The sequence below is a fragment of the Protopterus annectens genome, chromosome 10.part0 (assembly GCF_019279795.1).
Source record: "Protopterus annectens isolate FY-2018-M chromosome 10.part0, PAN1.0, whole genome shotgun sequence".
In the NCBI taxonomy this organism is placed as follows: domain Eukaryota; kingdom Metazoa; phylum Chordata; order Ceratodontiformes; family Protopteridae; genus Protopterus; species Protopterus annectens.
This window is the reverse complement of record NC_056744.1, coordinates 1,266,352,104-1,266,379,132: the sequence shown is the minus strand read 5'-3', so window position 1 is coordinate 1,266,379,132 and position 27,029 is coordinate 1,266,352,104. Positions and strand designations below refer to the sequence as shown.

At 35.5% G+C, this 27,029-nt stretch overlaps 1 protein-coding gene across 1 annotated transcript in view; it reads left to right on the top strand.

The window, feature by feature from the left end:
* ASTN1 (astrotactin 1) overlaps positions 1–27,029 on the top strand; it is a 5,143,480-nt gene that overhangs the window by 2,426,461 nt on the left and 2,689,990 nt on the right. The window contains exon 11 of the mRNA XM_044086860.1: positions 18,170–18,307. Within this exon, the coding sequence (XP_043942795.1) occupies positions 18,170–18,307 (138 nt within the window). The remainder of the gene's footprint in view (positions 1–18,169; positions 18,308–27,029) is intronic.

Genomic DNA, 27,029 nt, shown 5'->3' with positions numbered 1-27,029 from the left:
TAGAATGACACCAGAAACTAACCAGTTTTTGAAGTCAGTCATTTTCTGTTTGCATTGAGGCATTATCCTAGGTGAAGGTAAAATGCTGCTTAAGGCTAGGGATATATCTGCCTTAGCTACACAGTCCAATAGCTCAGTCTTGTCTCTCTTCATATAGTCCAGAGAGGTGCATCTTAAGTCATTCACACCAACATGGACTATGACAGAGTCATAACAGTAGACCTGAGGGCATGTGTGATATGGCATATCCTGGCATCTGACAGACAGCCGACCATGACCTTTTTCTTACCCAGTCTGGTAAGAGGGACATCTGTCAGTCTCACAATGGAATCACCAATGATATATGTTTGGTTTTGTGGTTTGCCTTAAGGGCTTGACAGGTGAGACACTGGTGCATGAGCTATTAAGTGTATTGTGTTCTGCAGTGAAAGTATTATGTGTAGTGTGCTTGTGTTTGTTTTTAGAAAGTCTGTGGTGTTTAAATATGTTTCTGGTGAAGACATCCGGATATGTAGGTACACGTGATGTGAGTTTGTGCACAGTAGGGGGTGAGGTGTGCACACTGACAGCCCTCTGGTTGTAATATGTACTGACTGGTGTGTGAGAGAGCATGGATTCAAGGTTCTTGATTTAGTTGCATCTCTCACATGTTGAGTTTGTGTGGAATAAGTAGTGGGTTGTCGGTGAACATGAGGCAGTTGCTATACTGCCTCAGGATGCCCATGTTGACTTTGGGAAATTGCCTGTCCATAGTGTTAAGCAAATTTATATGGTCAGGAAAAGAGGTCACACTTTGGCATGGCTAGTGTGTGAGAGGTATATTGGTACCCCTAAGGCTAGGCTTAGTGTTCCACCTGACGGTAGAGCAGGGTGGCGAAAAACCTCTGGAGGACCACAAGCAAAGTGCTAAGGGAAAATTTAACAAGTAAAATGTTTGCATCTATAACCACTAACTGTGGCAGTGCACAATGGTGTGCTACAAGAAAAGTAGCATAAACACAGGGCTTTAATAAAACAAGAAATAACCCTTTTTAACGCATTCACGTCACCGGAGCTCAGGAAGTTTGCATTGTAACTTCCAATGGGCAGAGCCTAAGCTTTTTGATAGAATCAAATAATTACCTCGCATTTCAAATGTTCATATCACTATAACCATAGGAGTTATGACAGAAGTATAAATGGCAAACTGTTCAGCACAAGCTATTTTTATAGTGGTAGTATTCTTTAGGTTCAAGGTCTAAAACCAAATTTTATAAGTCACAGGAAAAACAGTAACTATTACATTTGTAATATTTTGTAAACAACTTACAGTATCTCAGCAACCACTCAAGTTACACACATACTGTCAGCAGCATGTTGTTCATTTAACTGAGAGCTTTCATATGGGGCTAAGGAGTTCAGTTTGTGTTACTTGGTTGTTGAGATCTTAAAATGTGAAAATTCTATCTATATAAATTAATATCATAAAAAACAACAGTTAATGTCTATTTAGCTGTACTAGACAGAGATCAAATATTAATGCAGTTAAGTTTCCCATTGTTTAAGCATTAAGATGAAATATTTTAAAACTTGTATATAGCTCGGTTTTGAAATTATTGATGCAAATATGAACAAGCAAAATTTGACACCTAAAGGTAGGTATCAGTAGGAGTTAACTGCAGATGCAGCTGGAGGCATCGCTTGGATCTAATGAGTTAACTCAAATTAGCCAATAAGGATGCTCTCTCTCTGAGCTCTAGTCCAACCACCCTCAATTAGATAGGGCCCAGAAAGCACTCTTCTCACACAAGGGTGCAAAAGGGCCTTCACCAACAATGATGGCTTGAATTTGATGCTCAGAAGTTACAAACCAGACTGAAAACAGCAAACCTGGAAACTGGCTATGCTACTGCTGAATTAGATGTGTATGCATCTTCAAATATGTTGGCTCAGAGTAGTTGGTTATTACGACAATGAGTTAATTGTGTTAAGAAACAAAAGAGTAAAATAGTTGTTGTGTACTGTATTCATTTTTTTCTATGATTTTTTTATATATCTTTTGCTGGAGCTACTTTATATAATCGTAAAACCACTTACTCAAAAATCAGAACATAGAGACCATTTTCTCAAAACAGAATATTATCGAACACCCAGAACATAGTAATTTCACAATTGGAAACTAACCACTTGTCCACCAACACAGAAAAAACAAACCAAAGCAAATCGAACCCACCCATGTGGTGGGGGGGGCTTTGCCTCTCACATCCCCATGTGGGGGGCTGCATCCCCCTCACCACCCCTAACTTAATATACTAACCCAGAGATTGCACTGTAATGGAGAAAAGGGCAAAGTTCACCATGGTGGCCCAGTGGTCAGTTTCCCAGAGTGAAATTGAGATGTCATGGGTTGTTGTTGTGTCTTTCAGCTTTTCCCGGTTAGGGGTCGCCACAGCGGAACTCCGGTCTGCTAATAATTGGCAGTAGATTTTTACATGCCAAGATGCCGGCCCTGATGCACATCCTTCAACGAAGGTACACCCATTCACGCATGTCTCCACACAGAAGATGCTCTAGCTGAGAATCGAACAGGACGTCTTAATGTGAGGCGACAAGATGTCATGGGTGTTCAATAATATTCCATTTTGAGAAAGCGTTCTTGACGTTCTGACTTTCAAGTAAGTGATTTTACGATTATATAGTCCCATCATTGTATTGAACAACAAAAGATGTTTCTATTTTTGTATGGTTTACTTATTTAACATACTAGTGTCACTAGTTAAACCAACAGATGCTTCTGTTTATTAAGCCATTGCTGGGTTACTTTGTTTTATGATTGTTCTACCAAAGCAGTTGAGTAACCCCTATCAACAAACATATCCCTCCCTAAACCAGTTCTTCTGGACCACTCCATAAAACAAAAAATATCATCCAAAATGTGTAAGTACAAATTGCAAAACTTGTAAAACTCGGAGTTAAAGATACGAGAATATTATCACGTTTTTATACATGGCAGCACTTACTGTCTCCATTGCAATCACCTGATTTTGGTTACTGTGAAGAATATATAATTATTTTCTAGTATGATAAAATATAATCCATAATCAAAATGATTTCACTCATATTGAAGAAGACACAACACATCAAGCTTAAATGGAATACTCTAGGTCTATCGTTCTTGGGTATACAAGTGAACAAGTTAATGATATTAATAGTAAGAAAACATCAGTTCTTGTTCCATAATTCATCCTTTAACCTCTCTGAAAAAATCACAGGAATCTTTCATCTTGTGTTTTTGCTTAGCAAAAATTGGCTTAAATCACAATCGGTAAACACTGCCAGCATACCTCTCAACTGTCCAGATTTTTGTCTCATATTTTTGATGTGCTCCTCAGACAATTTGTGATTTACTGGATTTTTGTGGCAAATCAGTGAGGATTGAATTACCTAAATACTGACAGGCATTTGAGTTTCAGCTTTCATATCCTTCAGAAGATGCATAGTAATACAAGATGTTTTAGCCTAGCAACTTTCTCCATTTATAAGAGCAATATGTAAACTTTGTCCCTATTTTTGAGGCTTTGTCCCCCCCATTATTTTTGTCTTTGCTCAGATTTGTTGTGCTAAGAAGTTGACCACTATGACTGCCAACCAATAAGTTGTGATCCCTGTGCTGTGTGTCTGTTAAAACAGTTCTTCAGCTGAGATCAGCCAAACTCTGACTTAAATAGTTCAAAATATGTTTTTCATTTTTTTTCAAAAAAAATTAGTCTTTTTACAAAAATATTTTATTCGTTATTATTTATTATGAACTATACATTAAAGTTTACCATCAAATGTAATGTTTTAATACAACTGGACAATTACATTATTTTGTTTACACCTTCATTGTTTTATTTCAGTTTACTTGTACTTTATGGATTTGTTAATTTTACTATCACAAAGTGATTCATTGATTCAAAGGTATTGATTTTTATGTAATAGTTATTTTTATGAAACAGGTATTCAAATCTTGTCTTTTGTATTATTTTATTTTTAAAAGTGTAATACTCATTTAAGAAATGGTTGCTATGCATCATTTGTATCACTTATGTTATAAAAGGAAGTGTTGAATCCAAAGGAATTGTTTTGAAGTAGTTCAGCAAAAGTGTGTGGGACAAAGGCATTAAACCTTATTTCTTTCAAAAAGTTGTTTTTATTTTTTAATCAAGTGCAAGTTTCTAGCTTCTTCTTTTTATGCAATACTTTATTGGTTCTTTATGTGCGTGTGCAAAACATCATTCTTACTTGGTTCTAAGCATCCTCACAATCTACTGCTTATAAAAAAATCTGTTGTCCACTGTTGATAACCCAAACTTAATTATTTTTCTTCTCTTTTCTGCAAGCTTCTGTCACTACCTACTTTTATACTTTCTATTTCATCCAAATCTCTGTCTTACAGTTTTCTTAGTCTTGTACTGTAATCTGGACATCTGCTGAATTACATCATTGTATATATTTTTATTGTATTTTACTGCATTCTACTTTAACTATTTTGCAATTTCTTTTTGCTTATTTTAATGTATTTTTACTTCAATCTTTTTTACTGTATATTCACATCAGTCTTTATGTTTTACTGCTTATTGTACTGTGGAGCTTTTCTCCCTGGGCCTCCACTGAAAAAGGGCACTAGGTCAGTTGGACTATCCTGGTAAACAAACATCAAATAAATAAGCTTAACTCTTTGGTTTATGTAGCCTTTCTTCACTTTTATTGGGTCTTAAAAAGGTTGCTGGCAGTTCTTAAGATGTTGTAGGGCAGATTTGTGAAGTTAAATATGTTGACTTTTGGGTGATGATGGGTGAGGATGGGATATCTGGTATTGACGGGGGGACCATATGAATATTATAAGAAAAGCATACTATGGCTCTACAGAATTTCCCAGGCAAGTGCCATCAGTATGTGTTCTTGATTTTACAATTTGATTATATTTATCCATGGGTGCATTTTTCAGGTGTGGTCAAGACAGCCGTATGTACAAGTCAGATATATATCATTTGGTGGGATCTGGATACAAAGTGACTTTATCTGGAGATTATTGTTAAATTTTATCTGTTAAGGGATCTGTGCTGAAAAATAACAAGGGAAGAACTTATGTTGTGTCTGCAATGTGGATAAAACCACTAAATGTGCTTTTTTATTTTATATAATGACCGACTTATTCTGGAGAAAGAGTTAATTGCTTTGGAAGAAGTGGGTATGTCTGATTTAACCATGGATATTATCTTGCATTGACAACACATATAGTTGTTACAAATAAAGATGTTAAGAGACTGGATGGATCATATTTACATCTGCCAGGTAATTATGGAAGGCATGCAGTAGTGAGTTATTGTATAATCAAAAACTGGAAGTGTTCAATATTCTGAAAAATTGTTGGATGGGGGGGGGGGGGGGGGCAGAGCCTGAATGGCTAACTGGTAGCAGCATTTTTTAGAGCTCCACAAAACTAGTTCAAATAGCAGGAAAATAATTAATTTCATTGAACAAAAATATCCAACTATTATTGGTAATCTTATGAACTAATAGTGTACTAACTTTGAAAGCTTTTTGTCAATATTTTCCTGTCAAATTAATCTGGAGACTACTATAGCCACTTGGAAATGAATAACTCAAAGAACTCACACTCTGAAACAGCCTTGAAGAAGGAAATCCAATTCATGTCCTCTGTACTGCAGGAGCTGTAATTGAAAATGGATAATTTTAAGGACAACCTTGAAAATCTGAAAGAGAACTGCCAAAAACAAACAGATGTCTTTAAAGAATTATTACAGCAGCAACAAACAAAAATAATGGACATTGAAACATCTTTCTCCGATATTGATGGAAAGTTGAAGGAAGAAGAGAACCAAAGTGAATTTCTCTTGCAACAAAATAACTGGTTAATCAACAAGATAGATGATTTAGAAAACAGAGAAAGGCGCACAAATATCAGAATATTTGGTCTTCCGGAAAAAGCTGAGGGTGAGGACATTATTTTATTTTTAAATTCCTGGTTGCCGGAATTCTTAGACCTAAAAGAAGGACTGTCAAATGGCATAGAAAGGGCTCATCGAGCCATAGGAAAATCTGTATCATCATCTCCTAATACTTCTCCTAGAGCCATTGTAATAAAGTTTTTATCATTCCTTGATAAAGAACTTATACTAAAGTCAGCATGGAGGAAAAGTCCTTATAAACAACACCAAATAAGATTCGATAATGACTATTCAACTAGAGTTCTAGGTTTAAGGAAGAAAGCATGGCCATTTGTAAAATTCGTGAAACAAAACAAAATCAAAGCTCAACTTGCATACCCTGCAAAAATCAACATTCTTTACTCAAATGAAATGAAAACCTTCGACAACATAGATGAGACAGCTTCTTTTTATCAAGAACAATAATATAATTACAATTCCAGAAGAAATGGACTGGTCAACATCTAACTAACTGTAAAGATCCCAAGAAAAAAATTCCTGGACTGATGTAAAGAAGAAAAAACAAAGAACTGAAATAAAAAATGCAACAAGTTTAAATACTCTCAAAGAAAAGATTCTACTAAAAAGTGAAATATATACTAAAGGTAACTGAAACCAAAACGTATGTACATTTACTTTTTTTAGTTGTCTCGATATGCATAATATTGTTTATAATTCTTCTGTTTTTCATTTTTAATACAGTGATGCTTCAACTCTACTTACTACAGGATGAGGCTGCTTGTGTCAAGTGATTAGCACAACGACACTCATATCAAATTTAAATGTGCAATATTGTAGGGATTGTTTCTTTCTAAAAGCTCATTTTAATTACTTAATAGATTGTCTTGATGGGATAGAATTGAGAACAGGAGGTGGGGAGAGGAAGGAGAAGAGCAGTGAATGATCTGGGTGTCTCTGTTAAGAAATATTGACATGCAGCTCATATAGATGGTTTGTAACCATCTGGTTTCATGTGGCTACAAGATATCAAGCAATAAGCAGTAGGTATCGGTAAAAAATATAAATATAGTAGATATATAACTGATTGGTGTTGAACACTTCATTGTTACAGTTTAAAAGCATCATCTCTCTTTTTTTTTTCTTTACACGAACTGTCTGACGAGGATATGAATAAATAACGGCTGTTTACAAGAAGCCGCGAGCTCATTTCACAGTCAAACACACTTGCAAACACATGAATAGCATCCTTGTAATCATTCAACACCACAGTAACACTAATAGCTTGAACTCACGCTCTACTAGGATACGATGATGTAAAAGAGAGAGAAAGAGGACAGAATACAGTATAGTCTTATTAGGGAGAGAGTAAGATTAAGGAAAACAAATAGTATGAACACATTCAGCTTTATCGGACTACAACAATTATAAAATTCAATATGAAAAAAAAAGCCCACTATACTAGTACATGAACTAAATCACTAAAATAGAAATATAAATAAGAACGGTTACTTTTACAGAGTGGTGAGTGGCAGGGATTCAGTGTATAAACTGTTAGTCAAGATACCAAGAGTTTTCACATCAATACAGCTGTACACTTCCTGTTAGTCTTAAAGTGACAAGCACCCTCTAATATAGTCCTGATAACACAGTGATTATTAATGTTCAAAACATTCAGGAAATGGTCAGGAAAATGTTTCGAATTTTATGTACAGAATTTATTTTATCTTCCAAAAGCTTCTGATTTCAAAGCTATAGTTGCACCTTCTTGACTGTAGCTGTTGTACTGCTTATAAAAAATTATGTGACAGATTTTAACATTGTTTTAATTAAAAATATTTACGTGTGTGTGTGTGTGTGTGTGTGTGTGTGTGTGTGTGTGTGTGTGTGTGTGGGTTTGTGGGTTTGTGGGTACATGTGTGTCTTTGTTAAAAAAAATAGTGCAGGACAGATGACTGACCATTAACAGTTTTTTTTTTTGCGTATGAGGTATTTGCTAATTGCAAAATGATAATTCTGTAAGATGCCACCCTTCTAGCATGTGCTTGCATGAAATAGTTGGCTGACTAGCACAATGTATAATTTGATAAAGACCAAATGCATTTCAGTTCTAACTGTTGTTTATTGGACACGGATGTCCTGTAATGTAATAGGCAGCAGTGTGTCATACATACCAGTTAATTCCTGCTAGTCAATTTGTTTCTGTAATGTATATACATTTTTTGGCACAAATATTTAAAATATATACATCAACGTTCTATTGTGTGTATTGGGCTGTTCTACCACTTTATTATCTCATTGTGACTTTCAGTACACCTAGCATAGCACATTCAAAGGATATATGGTTAATCAGTTGAGTGCATTTAAACATCAGATTCCAGCAATTCTAAAATACTGATGAACAGTTAATCTGTAAAATGCACTGTCATGATATTTTACAACTGGCAACAGATACAATTTTTATTGTCCACATCACTGACATAGAAAAGTAGGCTACATTATGTACAGTTAGTGACAGGCATAACAGCAGTCTGCTGCCAATCATAAACATGCTGAAAATCTCTCTTAGATTGATGTTTAACTCTTTAATAGATTGTATTTCAAAAGGAGAATTGACTTGTATATTGTAAAGCTCTTGGATAGACTCAGTATTTAGTTGGAATAAATATGAAGTACTTTATAATAAAAGTAATGATAAGACAAGGCTAAACAGTAGGAAGGATAAGTCTACTCAGTTCAGGAAAACACTGTATACTAACCCTGTAAGAATTAGAGAAACATAGTCAAGTGATATATTCTACAAATCTCAAACATGGAAATATGAGTCTGTATGTGTCAATCTACAAATATGTGTATAAGCACAGAGATGAGCACAAAATAGTGACAAACACAAATATGTTTATCATCTACAAGGCTAGATTTGACAATGTGCACATGTGCAAATACAGACATATCATTTTAACGGATTCTAGTTATGATTATATCTTTTATTTGGAAACTTCTACTTTTTGTCATGCATAGAAACTAATTTACTGCACCATAGCTAAGATGCACAACAAAGAAATACTACAATGTGCTTCAGTGGGTATTCTGAGTCTGATATTTTTTAATCAGTAAGCCTATCCTAAATAAAAATATAGTTGGTTTAATAGTTTTTGTTGACAGAAAGTTAAAACTGTTGCATTTGAATGAATAAACGAGATGGGTCTTATATAAAAAGTTTATAAAATATTTCTTTAACCTATAGTAAAATCTGTGTATTAAACTTATGGATTATATGAAAAGACAAAAGAATACTAAAAATTGTAAGACTCTAATATGCATTATAAACTAGGGTTTGAAGTATATAACCAAATAGTCAAAGAAACATTGGATATAATAAGTAATTTATGAGTATTAAATTATCTTGAACAATAACTAGTTTGCAGAGCTTACCATATGTCTGCGCTAACAAAAATTATGTTTTTTTTTTAATTTAAATCTTAATGCATTTATGTAAAATAGATTTCATTACAATCAATATGTATCTGGAAAAGATTTTATCATTCATCTACTATTAGATGATTAACTTGAACATTTGATGCATATATTACTATGTTAATAGTTCTGTCATGTACATATATAGAAAATCTATAATCACATCAGATTCAGAAATTATTCAATAGTTGATATCAGTCAGTCACTATGAATGGTTCAATGAAAATAGTATATAATAAAATACATGTTTGTGTCTTTGCAAATTGTTCCTATACATAAGGGAGAGAGAGAGAAGGGGAAAAGAAGAGGACATTAGAGCAATTGGATGTCGGGTTTAACTTATTTGAGATGAGTATACTTAGCCATATGATTGATATGTTATTAAATGTTCATAATAAGGAATGTATATATATATATATATATATATATATATATATATATATATATATATAGCCTACAATTATTTATGTGTATCACTATGTATATAATATGTAGAACCATAAATATCATTCAACATATACTAGTTTATAATTTCAAAGGTCTCTAAGAATACAAGAATGGAGCATGAGGAAATCTGTCTACCAAACACGAGGTTTAATCTGGTAGATATTTTGTTTATGTCTATCAGATTAGGAATATATGTCGTTCCATGTGTGATGGGGGGGAAGGTTGAAAGAAAAGATTATATTAATCAAAATCATTTTACTTAAATAATTTTACACTTTTTTATTATGGCCTGAAATTAACATCAATATAAAAGTATTACAAAAGAGATTCAGTCTATTTATGATACATGAAATAAGGAGAATTTTGTTCCGAATACAATACTATAAAATGTACTCAAATATTAATATAAATATTAGCAAGTATGAAACTCAACAACAAACATGGACTTAACACTACTTTCACTGAACATAAATGATTTAAATAATCCAAAGAAAAGATCAAGCCTACTAAAATATTTAAAATTAAACAAAGCACAAGTAATATTTCTTCAAGAGACTCACTTTAAAGATGAAGAAAAGCATTTGTGGACTCCAAATGAGTATACAGCAATAGCGCAATCATCATATAAAACCAAAACTAGAGGAGTTAGGATACTATGGAGAAAAAAAATCATTAATCTCCAAATTCTTTATGGCTATGAAGATAAAGAGGGGCTTATAACACTTGTTATAATAAAATTCAATAATAGAATCTGGACATTAATAAATCTTTATTGGTTCCCAGGAATAGGAAAAAGTAAGACGAAGAAACATCTAGACTTTATTAGTAAAGCATATAAAGGTAGCCTGATATTAGGTGGTGACTTTAATTGCATTCTTGATAATTCAGAGACCACCAACAAAAAAAATTTACGTATAACTACTGTAGCAAAGCTACTCAAAAAATGGATTGAAAATCACAATTTAATAGATATATTAAAATTTAGAGAAAGTAACTCACTGTTATTTTCGCACCAAGATCACAGATTTACAACCCAAACAAGACTAGATAACATTTTTGTTGCATAAGACTTTGATGTAAAGATAAATAATTTTACAATCAATACATGTTCATTATCAGATCATAGAGCAATCCTTATTAATATTCAAACAAATTTTAAAAAAATTATACAAATGACAAGAATTCCAGCATATATTATGAAACTAAAATAATTTAAACCTTGGCTACTCATAGAGTTGAAATTCTTTCTAGACACTAATCTCACAAATGAAATCAGCATAGTTATGGTATGGGACGCTCAAAAAAACCTATATTTATGGTAAAATGATCAAATGGTACAAAAATAAACTAAAAGAATGGGAATCAGAATTACTCAGCATACAAAATCAAATCATAAAAATAAATAATAATTTAACAAATGCACTAATAAGGCAATTAATGATCTTCATGAAAAGTTTAATGAAATTCTAACACATAAAACTAATCTAGCACTAGAAAGATTAAAACTAAACTCTTATGCTGTTTCTCCTAAACATATGCATAACTTGGCGATAAGAGTTAAAGTACAATCTAAAAGAAATAACATTACTACTATTATATATGAAGGAAGGAAGAACAAGAAAGTATCAGATATAAGTGATATATTAGATGCTTTTAAATACCATTTTACAGAACATTATAAGATTGAAGGAACTCAAACAAAAAACTTTAATTTAGATTTGAAACCCGAATTGATTTAAACAATCCCAGAAAATTTAAAATTAGAGCTTCAAAAGCAAATACTCTTAAAGAAATTTCAGAGAAAATCAAAGAAAGCAAAAATAATAAAGCTCCAGGAATGGATGGTATTATAGCTGAAATATACAAAATCTTTCCATCATCTATAATCTCAGTCTTCCAAAAAACCTTAATAGAAATACAAACACACAACACCATTCCACCATCTTGGAGATACTCATTAATTACTCCTATAATAAAAGAAAATAAAGATGCATCAAAATGTTGCTCCTATAGACCAGTTTCATTACTAAACAATGATTATAAAATCTTTATGGCTATTTTAGTCAATAGAATAAAAAAATCTATGATGAAAATTATAAATGAATATCAAACATGGTTTATACATATTAGGCTCACCTATGATAATATACACAGAATACTATTATTGACTACTTAAATAGAGAAAAACAAGAGGCCTTAATAGTTACATTGGATATAGAGAAAGCTTTTGACTCCTTAAACTGGGATTTATTGTTTAAAATATTAGAGTATTATGAGTTTCCTAGCTCCTTTATTTCATTAATAAAGAACAAATATACAAACAATTTAGCATATGTAAAATTAGGACCTTTCACCTCTGAATCAATAATATTGACAAAAGGCACAAAACAAGGTTGTCCCATGTCCCCCATATTATTTGCATTAGCCATGGAAATATTTGCCATCTCAATACGAAACAATTCAAAAATAGAAAGTATACATTTATATAATCAATATAATTCAAAAATAATGTTATTTGCAGATGATATACTTCTTACCACATCTACTTCTAAAAATTCATTAAAAGAATTTGATATACAAGTTGATAAATTTTATTCAGTTTCAGGATTACATTTTAACAAAACAAAATCAAATTTTATGATATTGAATAAAAAAATGATTTTCAAATAAATGATGATTATATAATTGGTAAACAATCTCTCACTTTAAACTATCTAGGTATAACATTAAGTACATTAGAAAAAAATTTAAATATAAATTACAGGGAAATCATAGACACAATAAAGTCAAATATAATAAAATGGAACAAAATATATATAACATTTGAAGATAGATTGCAAGTAATAAAAATGATACTACTTCCAAAAATTCTATATATAGCACAAGCTATTCCAGTAATACCAGACAAATATTTTTTAAAGGAAATAAATACATTATTATTAAGATTTCTTTGGCATCCTAACAAAAACAGAATAGCTTATACACACCACATTAGACCATGGAAACTAGGTGGAATCAATTTCCCGGATATTGAAATTTATATTAGAGCCTCCATTTTTAAATTAATTATAAATTGGATAGATCCGTGCTATTCTTCTAACTGGAAATCTCTCCACACTGTTATTTATTCAAATGAAAATACCATTTTAAAGAATTTAATGATAGACAATCATATTAATAAACCATGGCATATCTTATGTGCTAGCCTTCAATATAATCTAACAAAACCTACTAATCTAAAATACTTAAGTGATATGTATAATTCATTTAGAAGATTTGTAACTTCTAATACAGATATAAAGTTATGGCTAGAACTTTTATATCCTTTCAGTGTAACGAGAAATTTTCCAAACAAAATGCATAGGATGGTTTTCATTACTTGGGAAAAGAAACAATTCATTTGTTGGCAACAATGCATTAATGAACATAAGGTTTTGGATAGTCAACTTATAATAAAAACTTATAATCTCTCTACATCAGACTGGGTATTATTACAAAGTATATTACAATATTCACAAGATCTATGCAGAATAATTAACAATTCTTTTAGAGATAAACCTACACTTATAACTCATTTATATAAAATAGTATACAATAAACAAAAATTGGGAAAATTTGACATCAAAATTATATAAATTTTTAATAAATTATAAAGTTAAAATCAATCAAAAATGTTGGAATCATATAACAAAAGGTCTTTCAATAAATGTATCCCTGGAAAACAAAGCCAAAATACTAAATAGTGTTAAATTGATATCCAACATACAATTTTGGAGAATTTACAAATGGAAATTTTTGCATATATCTTTTTTCACTCCAAATAGATTAAAAAAATGTAATACTTCTAATAATGTTACATATTGGAGATGCTTGCAGAGTTGTAAAGCAGATTGGATACATGTATTTCATGACTGTATTAAAGTTAAAAAATGTTGGGAAGATGTCAGCAATTTCATACAAGCCATATTCTCAGATACATTTGTAGTAAGTAAATCTCTAATTTTGTTGAATATTAATGAGAATTTAGAAATAAATAATAGCAATCTCTACCTACTATGGAACATTCTAGCAAATGCTAGAAAATGCATTACCAGAAAATGGAAATCAAATCTGGAACCATAATTTAAAGAATTCCTGCTAATATTGAAGGAAACTGCATTATTGGAAACCAAAGTAAAAAACTAAGAATAGCACCAATACGATGGAACAAGAATCCATGGGAAAAATACTATCACTTATCGAGACACTAAACTTGAATTCAAACTCTTAATGAGAGTGAAAGAAAAAGGAACAAATGATCTCTCATTAATATGATGTTACTCTGACTAGACTGATCAATATAATAATTTAATTTCAGGCCAACTGTAAGTATTGTATATAGTTAATCATACTGTTTTATTTATCAGAAAATGTATTAAGATTATTATACAATGGAATTATTTGAAAAATTAATAAAAAACACTTGGAATAAAAAAAAATGTGGGATGGTATGGAAATACCTTTGGTTGTGAGGTGGGATATATAACTATATATTGTATATTTTGCATATTGTCTATCTATTGTACCTTTTCTCTGTCTTTTTGTGACTGTTTTCTGATTTGTTTTGCTGTTCTTTTAATGAAGGACCCTTTCTCTTTTCAACAAGTGCCACAGGATCTTTTATATCCTCTTGAGCTACCACCAGTTCCAGCAGATTGGTCCTTAGTTTAGCATCTCATCTGAAGATGTACTAATGTGTACAATAAAGCCCATAGTGGAAAAACTAATTGATCACATGAGGCAGGAATAGAACCCACAGCTTCCAATCTTTTTGAACCAAAGGTAACTCTGTTACCTTTTGAGCCACTGATGCAACATCATTAGCTTCCCATGTGTAAATTAAAATATAGGCGGTAACAGAGGAACAAGTAAAGAACTAGTGAAAGCTCACAATCTGCAGATACTCCAAGAAAGTGACCCCACTGAGAAGTGATCTGAAGAAGCAACTACCATGTAGTAGCAACATTAAAATTTATAACTGTGATTCAGTATGCTATGGTGTGGGTACTTACTAAAACCTTTTTTTATTTAATATTCATATATGTAGTCATCACCACAGTCTATGTGCTGGATGTAATCAAACTGGTGAAGGTCTGAATGACTCTGTAATCAAGATTGTAATAAAGAACGGTACTGGAGTCTTACAAATGTACATTATTATTATGTTTGCAGTTATGCTTAGAACTTTGCATGAATAATAACAATAAAGCTAATGACTAGTGCCCCTGTCAGCATTAGGGTCTGTGTCTGTGTGTGTCTGTTGCCATTGGCATTTCACTAAGGCTACAGTTGCTGCTTACTTTGTCATACCAAGAAGCTTGAAGCACTTGTACAAAAGTGCACTGTAACATTATTTGCTCTTAGTATCCAAAAACAGCAGGAGAAGACCACCACAAGATAAATGTAAAACATGCACAGAATTTATTCCAGGTATAAAATGAGTGCTTTCACGTGCTGCCAGGCACGCTTCATCAGATTTTAAAGCCAACTGATTTCAAGATGTACACATATACCCATTACATCACAATTTAGTTAATTAACATTCAATTAATCAATAAAATCATCAGAAAACTTATTAACCCATTGTGACTTCCTGGTTACTAAATCCTTCAGTTTGTCTGGTATTTTCACATCATATAGAGAACTTGTTCATAGTCATAGAAAAATAATAAAATCCATATTCTATTAATGAATTAAATTATAATGCTGACCTGATTTCCTACTCAATAGTAAAAATGTGAATACTAATAGACAATCAGTTACATATATATACATACCATGTTAATAAACAAAATAAATAAAAATGAAAATGAAGATGTACATAATGGAATAAAATAGAATAAAATAAAAGTCCTCACAAATATACTATATGAGTGTGATGTTATATACAAAATAACATAGTAACTTAGTTAAAATACCACTGTCTATCATCCATCTATCTACGTGCAGCCAACACAGACTTAATGCTGACAGATTGATTGAGACCTGGTTCTAAATGCGCTCTCAATCTAAAAATCCAGCATAATTCCACCGACTCCAAATAATTCATCCTATCACCACCCCGCTTATTATCAACAACCATTTGCAAAACTAAATTTAAAAGCATGGTCTGTATGAACTACGATATGCTTAGCTAATGCATTAAATTGGTTCATTTTCCTAATATCATGTACATGGTTATACATCCTATCTTTTAACTTTCTGGATGTCATACCTACATAAAACGCTGTGCATTTCGTGCACATAGCCAGGTAGACGAGATTCATGCTATTACAAGTTGCATGTAATTTGGGTGTAAATGTATATTCTTGAGAAGGGTTCAAAAAAATGCTATCAGCAATATATCTGCACATATTGCATTTGTTGCATGGGAAAGTACCAACCCGTGGTAATTCCCTGTGTGTCCCTTCTTGTTCTGTGTTCATTCTCTCTACACAGAGCAATCTTTTAAGATTCTTGCTTTTCCTATACCTAAAACTTATAAAAAAATTATTAAAAATTATTTGCTCTTAGGAAGAATTTGGTACTACAATTTGATTTTTATGCTATTAAATTCACAAGTAAGTTTTAAAAGAAAAATGCACTGTAACATTGTTTGCTCTTAGGAAGAATTTGCTACTACAGTTTGATGTTTATGCTATTAAATTTACAAGTATGTTTTAAAAGACATTAAGTACAATTGAATTTGTTTGTTTATTTCTTTCTTTCTGTGGCTCCTCATTAGGGATAAAGTAAAATATTGGTCAGAATATATCAAACCGACCTACGGCCACCCACTGTATGAACATAAACATACCCTTTCCAGAATTAACAATTGTCAAGATTTGCTGTTGCCCTGAGGTTTCTTAATCTCACAGTCAATTATATTAAGTTCAGGGGTGTAGGAACAATTCTGCCATCAATTAAAGTGTGGAGGATTGTATCCATAAGAAAGTTAAGTTTGTGATGAAAATCATGTGGATACTATTACTTTTGATCCACATTCTATTCAACAAACGTGTTTTTGAGCTTTTGCACTTGGACCATACAGTGCAGTAAACACGTGACTTTAAACCTATGACACCTATGGAGATTGAACTCTACCAGGTAAAACTTTTTCTTCCGAGATGGTGAAATGTCAGAGGCAGAAATTATAGTCATTGAGGGTTTAAGGAGAAGGTCGCTCCCTTCAAAACATTTTCATATTCTGTTTTTATTTTTTTTTCATCATTTAATACTGTTGGTTAGATGAGATTGCAGGTCAGTGTGGTCAAGAAACCAAGGCTTGGTAAGCTCAATGTCTCTCAAATCAAACAGATGTGATAATCTGAGGAGTGATTATAGTCCTGTGCTGCTGACAATTAATCAAGTGTTGCATTAAATCTGCAGCAGTCATCTGATGATTTCTCAGCTTACAAATCTGGATACGCATCTGGATACATTATATTTCGAAGAAATTAAAAATTATTTTTTTAATAAACTGTCTCTTTTATCCTCAGCTGTAAGATGTAAGCTGTAAAATTCTCTTAGGTTGATTATATAGTTTAGCTGAGTGATGGCTACTGCCATCCATATATGAACTGTGGTGGAAACAGTTACCTGCCATCAAGGGAAGAATCACTTTTGTTTACCTAGCACTGTTTCTGCTGGGAAATCAATAGAGTCTGGGAAGGCTATTTATTAAAGCATACTCGCCGAACATTTTACTTGAATAAACATTCCTTTTTCTCCTACAAGTCTCCTGTGATTTTTGCTGTTTTCATTGCTGCTACAGTATACATTTAAGGATGGACGAGTCTATAAAGTGAGCTGCAGGACAGCTTGCAGCTAACATAGCATCTGGTCAATAAGGTCATCATCGGGGGCTCCCTGATGGCTCACTGTCCCACCTGCTGTGCTCTCTATTTCTAGTACAAAGTCATCAGCATTATTAAGGCATCAGATAAAATAACATTCCTCATGCTATTAAAACAGCAATAAAAACTGCCTTAAGCTTCTCTCAAAACTTTAGCGGTTAACCAGTAACTGAAGTAGATAGAGCTTTTTAATTTTCAACACAAAGCCGTAGAAGTTAACTTTTAGATATCTGAGTGCTGCCACCTTGTTTTTATATTTTGTCTTTGCAACAATCACAGATGAGATATTATTTCCCTGTTTTTACAGCAGAAGTACTACAGGGAATTTTGGTGGCTGACAACATTGTACTGTAAGTGCATGGCCATTTGTTGTGAATATTCAGGTAGAAAACCCATTATAATTACTTTTTGCTTACTGTGTTATTTGTGGTTTCCTTTCAGGTTTACTTATACCTTGGCTGAGGGGATGTGGTTGCCACTCAGCAAGAGTTTTGTTATTCCTCCTGCTGAGCTTGCAATTAATCCATCTGCTAAATGCAAAACGGACATGACAGTCATGGAGGATGCCGTGGAGGTCAGGTATGTCATTTCAAGCTCTGACACTTTTGGTTCAGCAGATCCTTTGTACCCACTCTGTTGCAGGGAATGGAAGGAAAGAAATTAATAAGAAGGATGATCCCATATCAGTTTACTTCACCCTAAAAAACAAAATTTTATCTTAGCAATGGCAAATCTACATTTTAGCTTTTATTTTTTATTCTTGGGTATGTGTACCTGTATCACACAGACACTGAAAGGGACTTTTTTAAATGGCATACCACTGCTAGTTCACTATCCGCTTTCATGCATGCCCAGTTTATATAGGTATACTTTGCTCATGAATTCCATGTATTTACTAGTAATAATTTATTAATAGACTGTTCTAAATTTTTATGATCGGTTTAAAACAAATGTTTCTTATCTTGCAGTCACCCTCTCTTGTATCCCCTCATAGGCATTTCTTAGCTTTTTTACTTTTTGTGGCAAACATTTCCAGTGGATATCTGATTAATTTGTTTATGTATTTATTTATCTCTCTTGTATCCCCTCATAGGCATTTCTTAGCTTTTTTACTTTTTGTGGCAAACATTTCCAGTGGATATCTGATTAATTTGTTTATGTATTTATTTATCACTTATTAACTGGGTAGGTAGACAGGTACTTCAAGCATCTGGCAAAGAAAATAAATAATATTCTTGATAATTGCATGGACAGACATAAATTTACACCAGGGTTATCGTGTATAGCCTGTCTTGATCAGGGAGGTGTGTACTAACTACTATTAAAGGGTATCAAGAAGAAGTAATAACAACCAGAGTCATTAAGAGAGGTAAAGTTGTAATAATCTTTATTATGAATTTGAAGCTATGTTCAGATCAATGGAAGATTGTTTATTTTTTCAGATTTTTTATTCTTTCTGGAGTATTATTCTATCGTGCAGTAGTAGTTTTAGAAAAGGTGGATTCTGCTGAAGATAGAGAATAAATGGCCTTAGGAGCAAGATACAGTCTTGGTTTCATAGGTTTTGATTTGAATTTGTATATTTTTGTGGGTGGGGCAATAGTTCTCAGTGAATACATTAAAGATTAATGTACTAAGTACAAACACAGCCCTAACAGTTAATAGAAGCCAGTTTGTTCACAGCAAAGTAAGGAAGTGGTATTCTCTGCTATAAATCTTAGAATGTCTGTTTCTAGCTGATTATATAAGAGATGCTATTTGGCTAGATCACTACTACTGGAATAGCATATTCTAAACTGGGCATATGTACAGCTGTTACCAAGGTTCAAGGGCCTGGGCTATTTTATATAAACTGCAAACTGAGACAATAAAATAATGTAATATATTACTAGTCAATTAAATGTTCCACAATACTGAGCTACTGAAGTTGTCATTAGCAATATTTACAAAATACTGCAGGGACATGTGGTGTCACAGAAACCTTAGCTTGGATTCCTGTGGGGTATGGCAATGTGCACTGCAACACAGGGAGGGGTAGTACAATGTGCAGTGCAACTTGGGGAGGGTAGGACAATGTGCTTTGCAACCCGGAAAGGTAGGACAATGTGCCTTGCAACACGGAATGGTAGGACAATGTGCAGTGCAACTTGGGGAGAGGGTAGGACAATGTGCAGTGCAACTTGGGGAGGGGTAGGACAATGTGCCTTGCAACACAGAAGGATATGACAATGTGCAGTGCAACATGGGGAGGGTTAGGACGATATGCCTTGCAACATAGGGAGGTGTAGGATAATGTGCAATGCAACTTGGGGAGGGATAGGACAATGTGCAGTGCAACATCGAGAGGGGGTAGATAATGTGCCTTGCAACACCAGGAAGGGTAGGACAATGTGCAGTGCAACATAGGGAGGTGTAGGACAATGTGCAGTGCAACTTGGGGAGGGGTAGGACAATATGCAGTGCAACACAACTTGGGAAGCAGCCATGTACAGAGAATGGCTAATTCAAAGCCACAGATAATGTGAAAGCTTAATGGTTATAACCCTGAGATTTCCACTGCATGATGACGAGCACATAATAGGTTCATAGGTAGGTACTAGGCTATCGGCTCAAGGGCCTAAGTAAGCCTTGCCAACAAGGTTCCCTGGCTTATGCTACCCAAGAAAGTTAATTTCCTGTGCCCCTGTCAAGCAGAGCCACAGAAGTGATCCCCGGGGTGTATTTCCTATTTCCCATCCACTCATCAATATTTTTCTTGAAGAGTGATAATGAAGAACTTTGCTTGACATAGATGGGTAACCTGTTCCAGAGTATGGGAAGTATCTGGGACAGGAATCTATCCCTCCAGCATGTCCTGTTTATTGTGGTGACAAGGTTTAGGTCCCTAGAGTGAGTAACTCGGAGGGAATGGAATTTCTTTAGGTGTGTCATGTCCAACAGCTCTGGGTTTAACATAGCTTTATATGTTAGGCAGAGATCTCCTCGGAGTAGGCGATATGCTACAGAGTAAAGCTGGAGTTTTTTGAGATGGTCAGTGTAGGGCATCTGTTTGAGGCCAGTAATCCTCTTTGTGAGATACTTCTGTGGCCTTTCCAGCTGCTGCAGTTGTCTTGTGAGGTACATTCCAAAAGGGGTGTTGTACTCTATAATGGGTCTAATGAGTGCCGAGTATAGGGGAACAATGACCTCTTTTTTTTCCTGGATGAGAACCCTTTTGTGATGAGGTGTGCCACATAGAAGGATTTCCTGACTACTGTGGTGATGTGATTATCAAAGGGGAGACTGCTGTCCACCTGGGTCCCAAAGGTCTCATCACATATTCGGCATTAAGTAGACTGACGATTTATGTGGTAGTTCATGGGTACAGAGTTTTTACCAAAGGGGATGACAATGCACTTTTTGGCATTGAGCTTGAGGCCATGCCTCTGACACCAGTCATCTGTCTCAGTGAGGGCCTTCTGTAAGATGTCCACATCATTTGGGGACTCGACTATGGCTCCTAGTTTGCAGTCATCTGCGAACTTCATTAGCCAGAGGCCTTCTGTGTTAGCCTGTACTTCAGGCTAAGTAATGACATGTAGGCTAACTAATGACATGTAGATTAACAACATAGCATCTACAAACCCAGGGGATCAAGATGACAGTCTGATTCAAAGACATAAAATGATAGTGCTGCAAACCTTTGCCCACTCATTTTGAGTGGTATTTAATATGGTGTACATGTTGTGAGCCATGTCAGGCATGTTGGCATCTATAGCTTATTAGCATATGTTAGTATCTATTATTAGAATCAGTGTTGGCAATGCTACATATTGCAGTTACCCACAAGAGGATGCAGGCAGTGACTCACAAATAAACATCTCACAGCCCAGCAAATAGTTGATCATTTCAGAATTAACAGGGATACACTATGGGACTGAGTCAAACTGTCATCCATTAGCAAAATCGAGAGTTGTGTTCATTACAATGGACAGAAACTATTCAGCACTGACCATCTTCACTAGAGGGATCTTCCAATGACCTATAGGGGACAAATTAGATATTTTGAGGCTTATGCATTGGGGATACATATCTAGTTCCCAAGGATACCAGAAAAGGGAACCTATGACATGCATGCATGCATTTTGTAAGACTACATACTTCCTTGAGGTACTGGGTGACACAGATTACACTCAAGTTGCTATTAAAGCCTCACTTGTTTGAGAGACTCCCTGAACTGTCTGGTGGACTACACTATCCAGGCATTGTTATAATGTGTCCATGCAAAACCTGGGCAGTACACATTATAAACACAGACTTTGCACATGTCGGATGTATACCACTGGTTCTTGCAATGAGGCCTCCAACAGGGTTGCCTTGTTGGTAGATGCACATACAATGTAGAGAGAGAGGATCATACAGACATTTACCATTCATATTTGGTGTAGTCCACATATTATAGTGTGTCTTCCATGTTGCAGATGATGCTAGATGTACTTTTTAGTCATAGATGATGCCCCCCATTTGTAAGACACATACCATGGAGGAAATGACATACAGTATTCCAGTACCAGATAAAGGGTGGAACATGTGGTACATGTATTTTGACTTTTGAGCAGACATTCCACTGTCTTGACACCTTCAATCGGGTACTAATTTTGTAGTCCAGAAAAATGCATCACAGTATTTTTAGTGTGTACGATGCCCTTATAAATCATGCCATGCAGTAATACATTACAACATGACTTGACACTTGTGATGAAGCAGCAGTAACAGGACAGAAAGGAGATACAAAGCAGACAGTGCAGCGGTGAAGTCACAGCTGTGGCAGCGAGAGGTACAGTACATTGCAGCACTGGCAAAGAAGTGATATCTAGTCCTCAACTGTGAACTAAGACACAGACAATGCAATATGATATGATACATGTATGCAACATACCAGGATATGCAGCTCTGGTCTGGCCCCACTGTGTATAAGACATCTGCATACTCATAATAGCTCAGGGGAGGCTAGGCAGAGTCATCATCACTTGCACTTGAGAGGTGACACAGACATCTGAAGTCATTAGTACAATGTGGAGTATAGTCATTGGAAGGGAGTTTGAATTCTTGTAATCTGGGTAATTTTGAGATCACAGATCACATCCTCAAGTGATAGGGCTTGCAGTCACTCTAAATGACTATTGCGTGCTCAGGCTACCATTTTTTCAATACATTCATATTATGATAGGAATGGGGTAAAACTATATGACATTGCTGGAGCTAGAGCACCCCAAAAAGGCTCCCCATGGATACAGCCCAAAAGACACACTTACCCATGACCATGGGTGTCAGGCTGTGTGCTAACGCATGGCATTTATAGTGTCTGCAAAATCCAATGTCCTTTGACTTGTCCATTTCATATGCAGATGCTCCCACAAAAGTGGACAGCAGAGCAGACTTCATTGCAGTTATAATGTGTCACATGGATGCACACATGGAGGCAATGTTTGTCACAAATCTCAGAAGAGCTACTTTCACATCAGGATGATATGCAGTTGGAGCATGTCCTCAGACATGACATGCAGCGCATCCATCAGTTGCACAGCAGCTGTCAAGATTACTGACTTGCACATCAGTTTCTGTGTGTTGCATGCATATCGGGACAATATGGGAATCATAACTGCATCAGACTGCCCTACAGCTTACCCATGTGAATGGCATGCCACCATCAGAGGCACTGCACATATCAGATTCTTGGTCTGGAGATAACCCAGAAGCCTGAATGGGAGTCTCAGACAAAGGGTGCAGCACACTCCAGTAAGTCCAAGAATTCAGCAGTTACCTATACAAGTACTTCTGTACCTGTGGATGTTGGTGTTCCTTCCCCCTAGAGTGCCACTGTGTCATCGGACCTCGACCATGTTGTTTGCAAGTTGCTGTCATCATCAGCTGTAGTAGCCATGCTGACATAATGACTCTGTTGTTCTATGCGCTGGAACCTCCACCAGTGGAAACTATGAACATGAAAAATAAGACTCTTGTATTTTCTTCAAATGGCACCTGTGGCATGCATATTGGGAAACATTGTAAACAGTCTGGCACAATATTTTGAAATGTATGCTTTATAGTATACATGTCTAACTTGAAGAGAAGGAACATATTGCACTTGCAGAACAGAGGTACCTAGAAGGACAGATGTGCAGGTCATTAATGGTCATATCCTGTTTACTGTATGCACAGGTGTCTTTTATTGCTTGCTGTTATGGTCACTTATAACCTGCTGCTTCCTCTCCTAAAACCCAGAGAGTAGGTGCCATAGGCAAGCTGCTACCTGGTATGGGGTGTCAGTTGTCCTGTCTGGATAGTGACACCAAAATCATCATCCCCTCAGAAGCCATATGGTGTAGAGAGATAAAGCCATTACTGCACCCCAGATGACACATCTTCATCTAGTGGCATAGCACTGTAGGAGACACAAGGTGGAGGATGGGAATGAGTGAAGGACATCATCAGACCCATTCTGGGAAAGAGTGGTAACCTGGCCTTGTTACAGTAACCTCTCCGCAACCAGCATACTACTGGATCAGGAAGCTACACATGTGGAAGTGCTCATGGACTTTCCATAGATAATTCTGGACCTTGCAGACCTGTCAAGGGTTGGTGGGAGATAGTCTACACTTGCCAGCAGCAATATAACATCAGCATCCTCAGTTTCCTCGGTGGAACCCAGGGGAGGCAAAGGCAGGTCCAGTAGTCCCAGTGAATGAGCAGTGGACTTTGTGGCAAATGATGGTCAACTACATCAGTGTTGGTTGGCCTCACACTTTTGTGGGCCTGCTCTGTGTAATGCCCTGAGCCTTTTGCATTTTCATAGAGATCATATGAATTACCCTCCTTCACAATTGTTCCAAGGACCTCCTTATAGCCATCCACTGTATTCACATCCTGTACAATTTTCTGCCAGCTCTGGTCTCTAACCTGGTGGTTTGTTCTATCTTTGGCCTGCAGGTGTATGCCATGAATGGGGATGGCCTGTAATAATCATTATCCTGGCTTGAAAATGCCTCTAGGCACATTTCCCCCAGCTAAATATATCAGTATCTATAAACCTGCATACAAAATATGTAATTCCCTGGACGTATGTGCTAGGACAAACCATGCATGTGTTAATCACCATGGCTTCTAACAAATGTATCTAAAAGGAAATCACCAACTGTTAACTTAGCTTAATGTAATATAGTAAAACAGTAAGTATCTTTCAAAGGTTATGAGGGTCATGATGTTAGGGTTTGCTGCAAATTGCTTATGTTTGAAAAGGATTTCAGTTGCTTCCAGTTTCTTAATTGTTGTATTACCTGCAGTTATCAACTGGTAAAGCCTTCCTCTGTTATATGGCACTTTATCCACACAGGTATGTAGGAACATGGCACTCCCCTCCAACCCTTTATTCCAGTATAAGCCATACAGTTTTTAATGGGCCTGATATCCCCCCCAACAGGCATTCAGTAGAGTGTTATGTGATTGTGTGCTGGCCCGCATGCAATAAGTGAGGAACCCTCTGAGTGTCCCTAAATCTGCATGCACTGATTTGTGGATAACTTGCAGAGTACCAGCAAGTGTGTCACATTTGCAGTGAAACAACCATAGCTGACCTGTGCATGCAAATGGTTAGGTACAAAAACAACAAGATAATAACATTCTCTCTGCACTAGCTGGCACCACAGACATTGCAGAGGTGCAGTAGGTACTAGTTTTGCTTCCTTATCTCTCTAATGCTCCAACTTTAAAATACATTTCTACTAAATTCCCTTTGTATGGCTGAATGCGGTCTTGTGCAATCTGGCAATTTTTAATGCATGAAAAAAATAGCAATGGTTCCTTATATTGAGCCACCCAGACCATTTAGCCTGGCAGGAATGCAAATAAGACTTGCTGATTTCAAATCACTTCTTGTACAAGCTGTACTGTCCATATCTAACAGTCGCAAATGTGCATGTACTGTTCAGTATGAGGCATGTAACATGTATGTTCATTGGCCAGACCTTTCAAAATGACAGGCTTAACACTGGTCTTCAGCACTATATTGCACAATGTGGTTCTCTATTATTGCTCTCTGCACATAGATTTGCAGTACTGCTCCTAACGTAAGTCAACTGAGTGGCTATATGTCCTTCAACCTCCATTAACTGCATAACTCCAGTACTGTGTTCCTAGAAGAGCAGGATCTTCCCTTTCTTCCTAAGTTTGGGAAGCATGGCTAGGCTTAAGGCCCGCAGGGGTACTTAGTCTAGTAATCACCTCTGAACCTATGCAAACATTTTTTATGCCCATTTATCTTCTGCTGTCTTCAGTAGTCCTCCTGTACTTAATAGCACTTTCATTTGTTTTCAAACTGCTGAGGAGCATCACTTGTATATAGATGGCTGTTACAAAAGGCAGGGGTGGCTCTGCAGGATGCGGAGTGTGCATGTGTCAGAATATTCTATTCTGCAACTGCAGTGGTATCCATGTCATATGTGTGTCTTAACATTTTATTCCTACGACATCTCTCATATTTGGGTCCCGTTGAGGCAGAGGAGCTGATGCTGGGTCACTGGTACACTCAGTGTCTCTCTCCATCTAATGTCCACTCCATCTTTTCTAAGTAAACCACCCCTGTTTATCTGTAAATATTTTTCATACTTGTCTCTCCACACACCCTACCTCCCCTTCTTTCCATGTCACACCAAAATGCAATCCTCAATACCCTTTCCAGTTATTATTCACTTTTAATAATGAAAGGGAGACCCTATCCCCAAAAAATATACCCTCCTTCCCCAAACATCCATTCTACATCCCCATTTTTATAATGAACAGGGTGGCCAACTTGGTGTGCACACCCAGACTGATGTTGTGGTTGGCCACTGCCCCGTGCTGCCATTCTTGTTGCTCTATGCTGTTTATGTTGCTGTCCTTCTGGCAGTGTATGTAGCCACCTGTAATGCTACAGGCATAGTGGAAAGGCTTTGTCATATCAGCATACAGTCTGGCCATACATGTTCTTGTGTGCTGATATTGGTCATTCTTAATTCTTCTACCTTCTCTATCTCTCTGTCAGATACACACACACACAAATACAGACACACACACGTGTCTGAGTGTGCACGCGCACACACACACACACACAAACACACACACACACATGCGCGCACACACACATGCCACATGTGCCAGAATGCATACACAGACATGCAAACTGTATTGTAAATGTATAACCTCTCATCTTCTTATCCATGTGCAGACTGAAAACTTGAATCAGGATTAATGTTGCAGATTATCAGGCTGTTAAATTCTGCTTCAC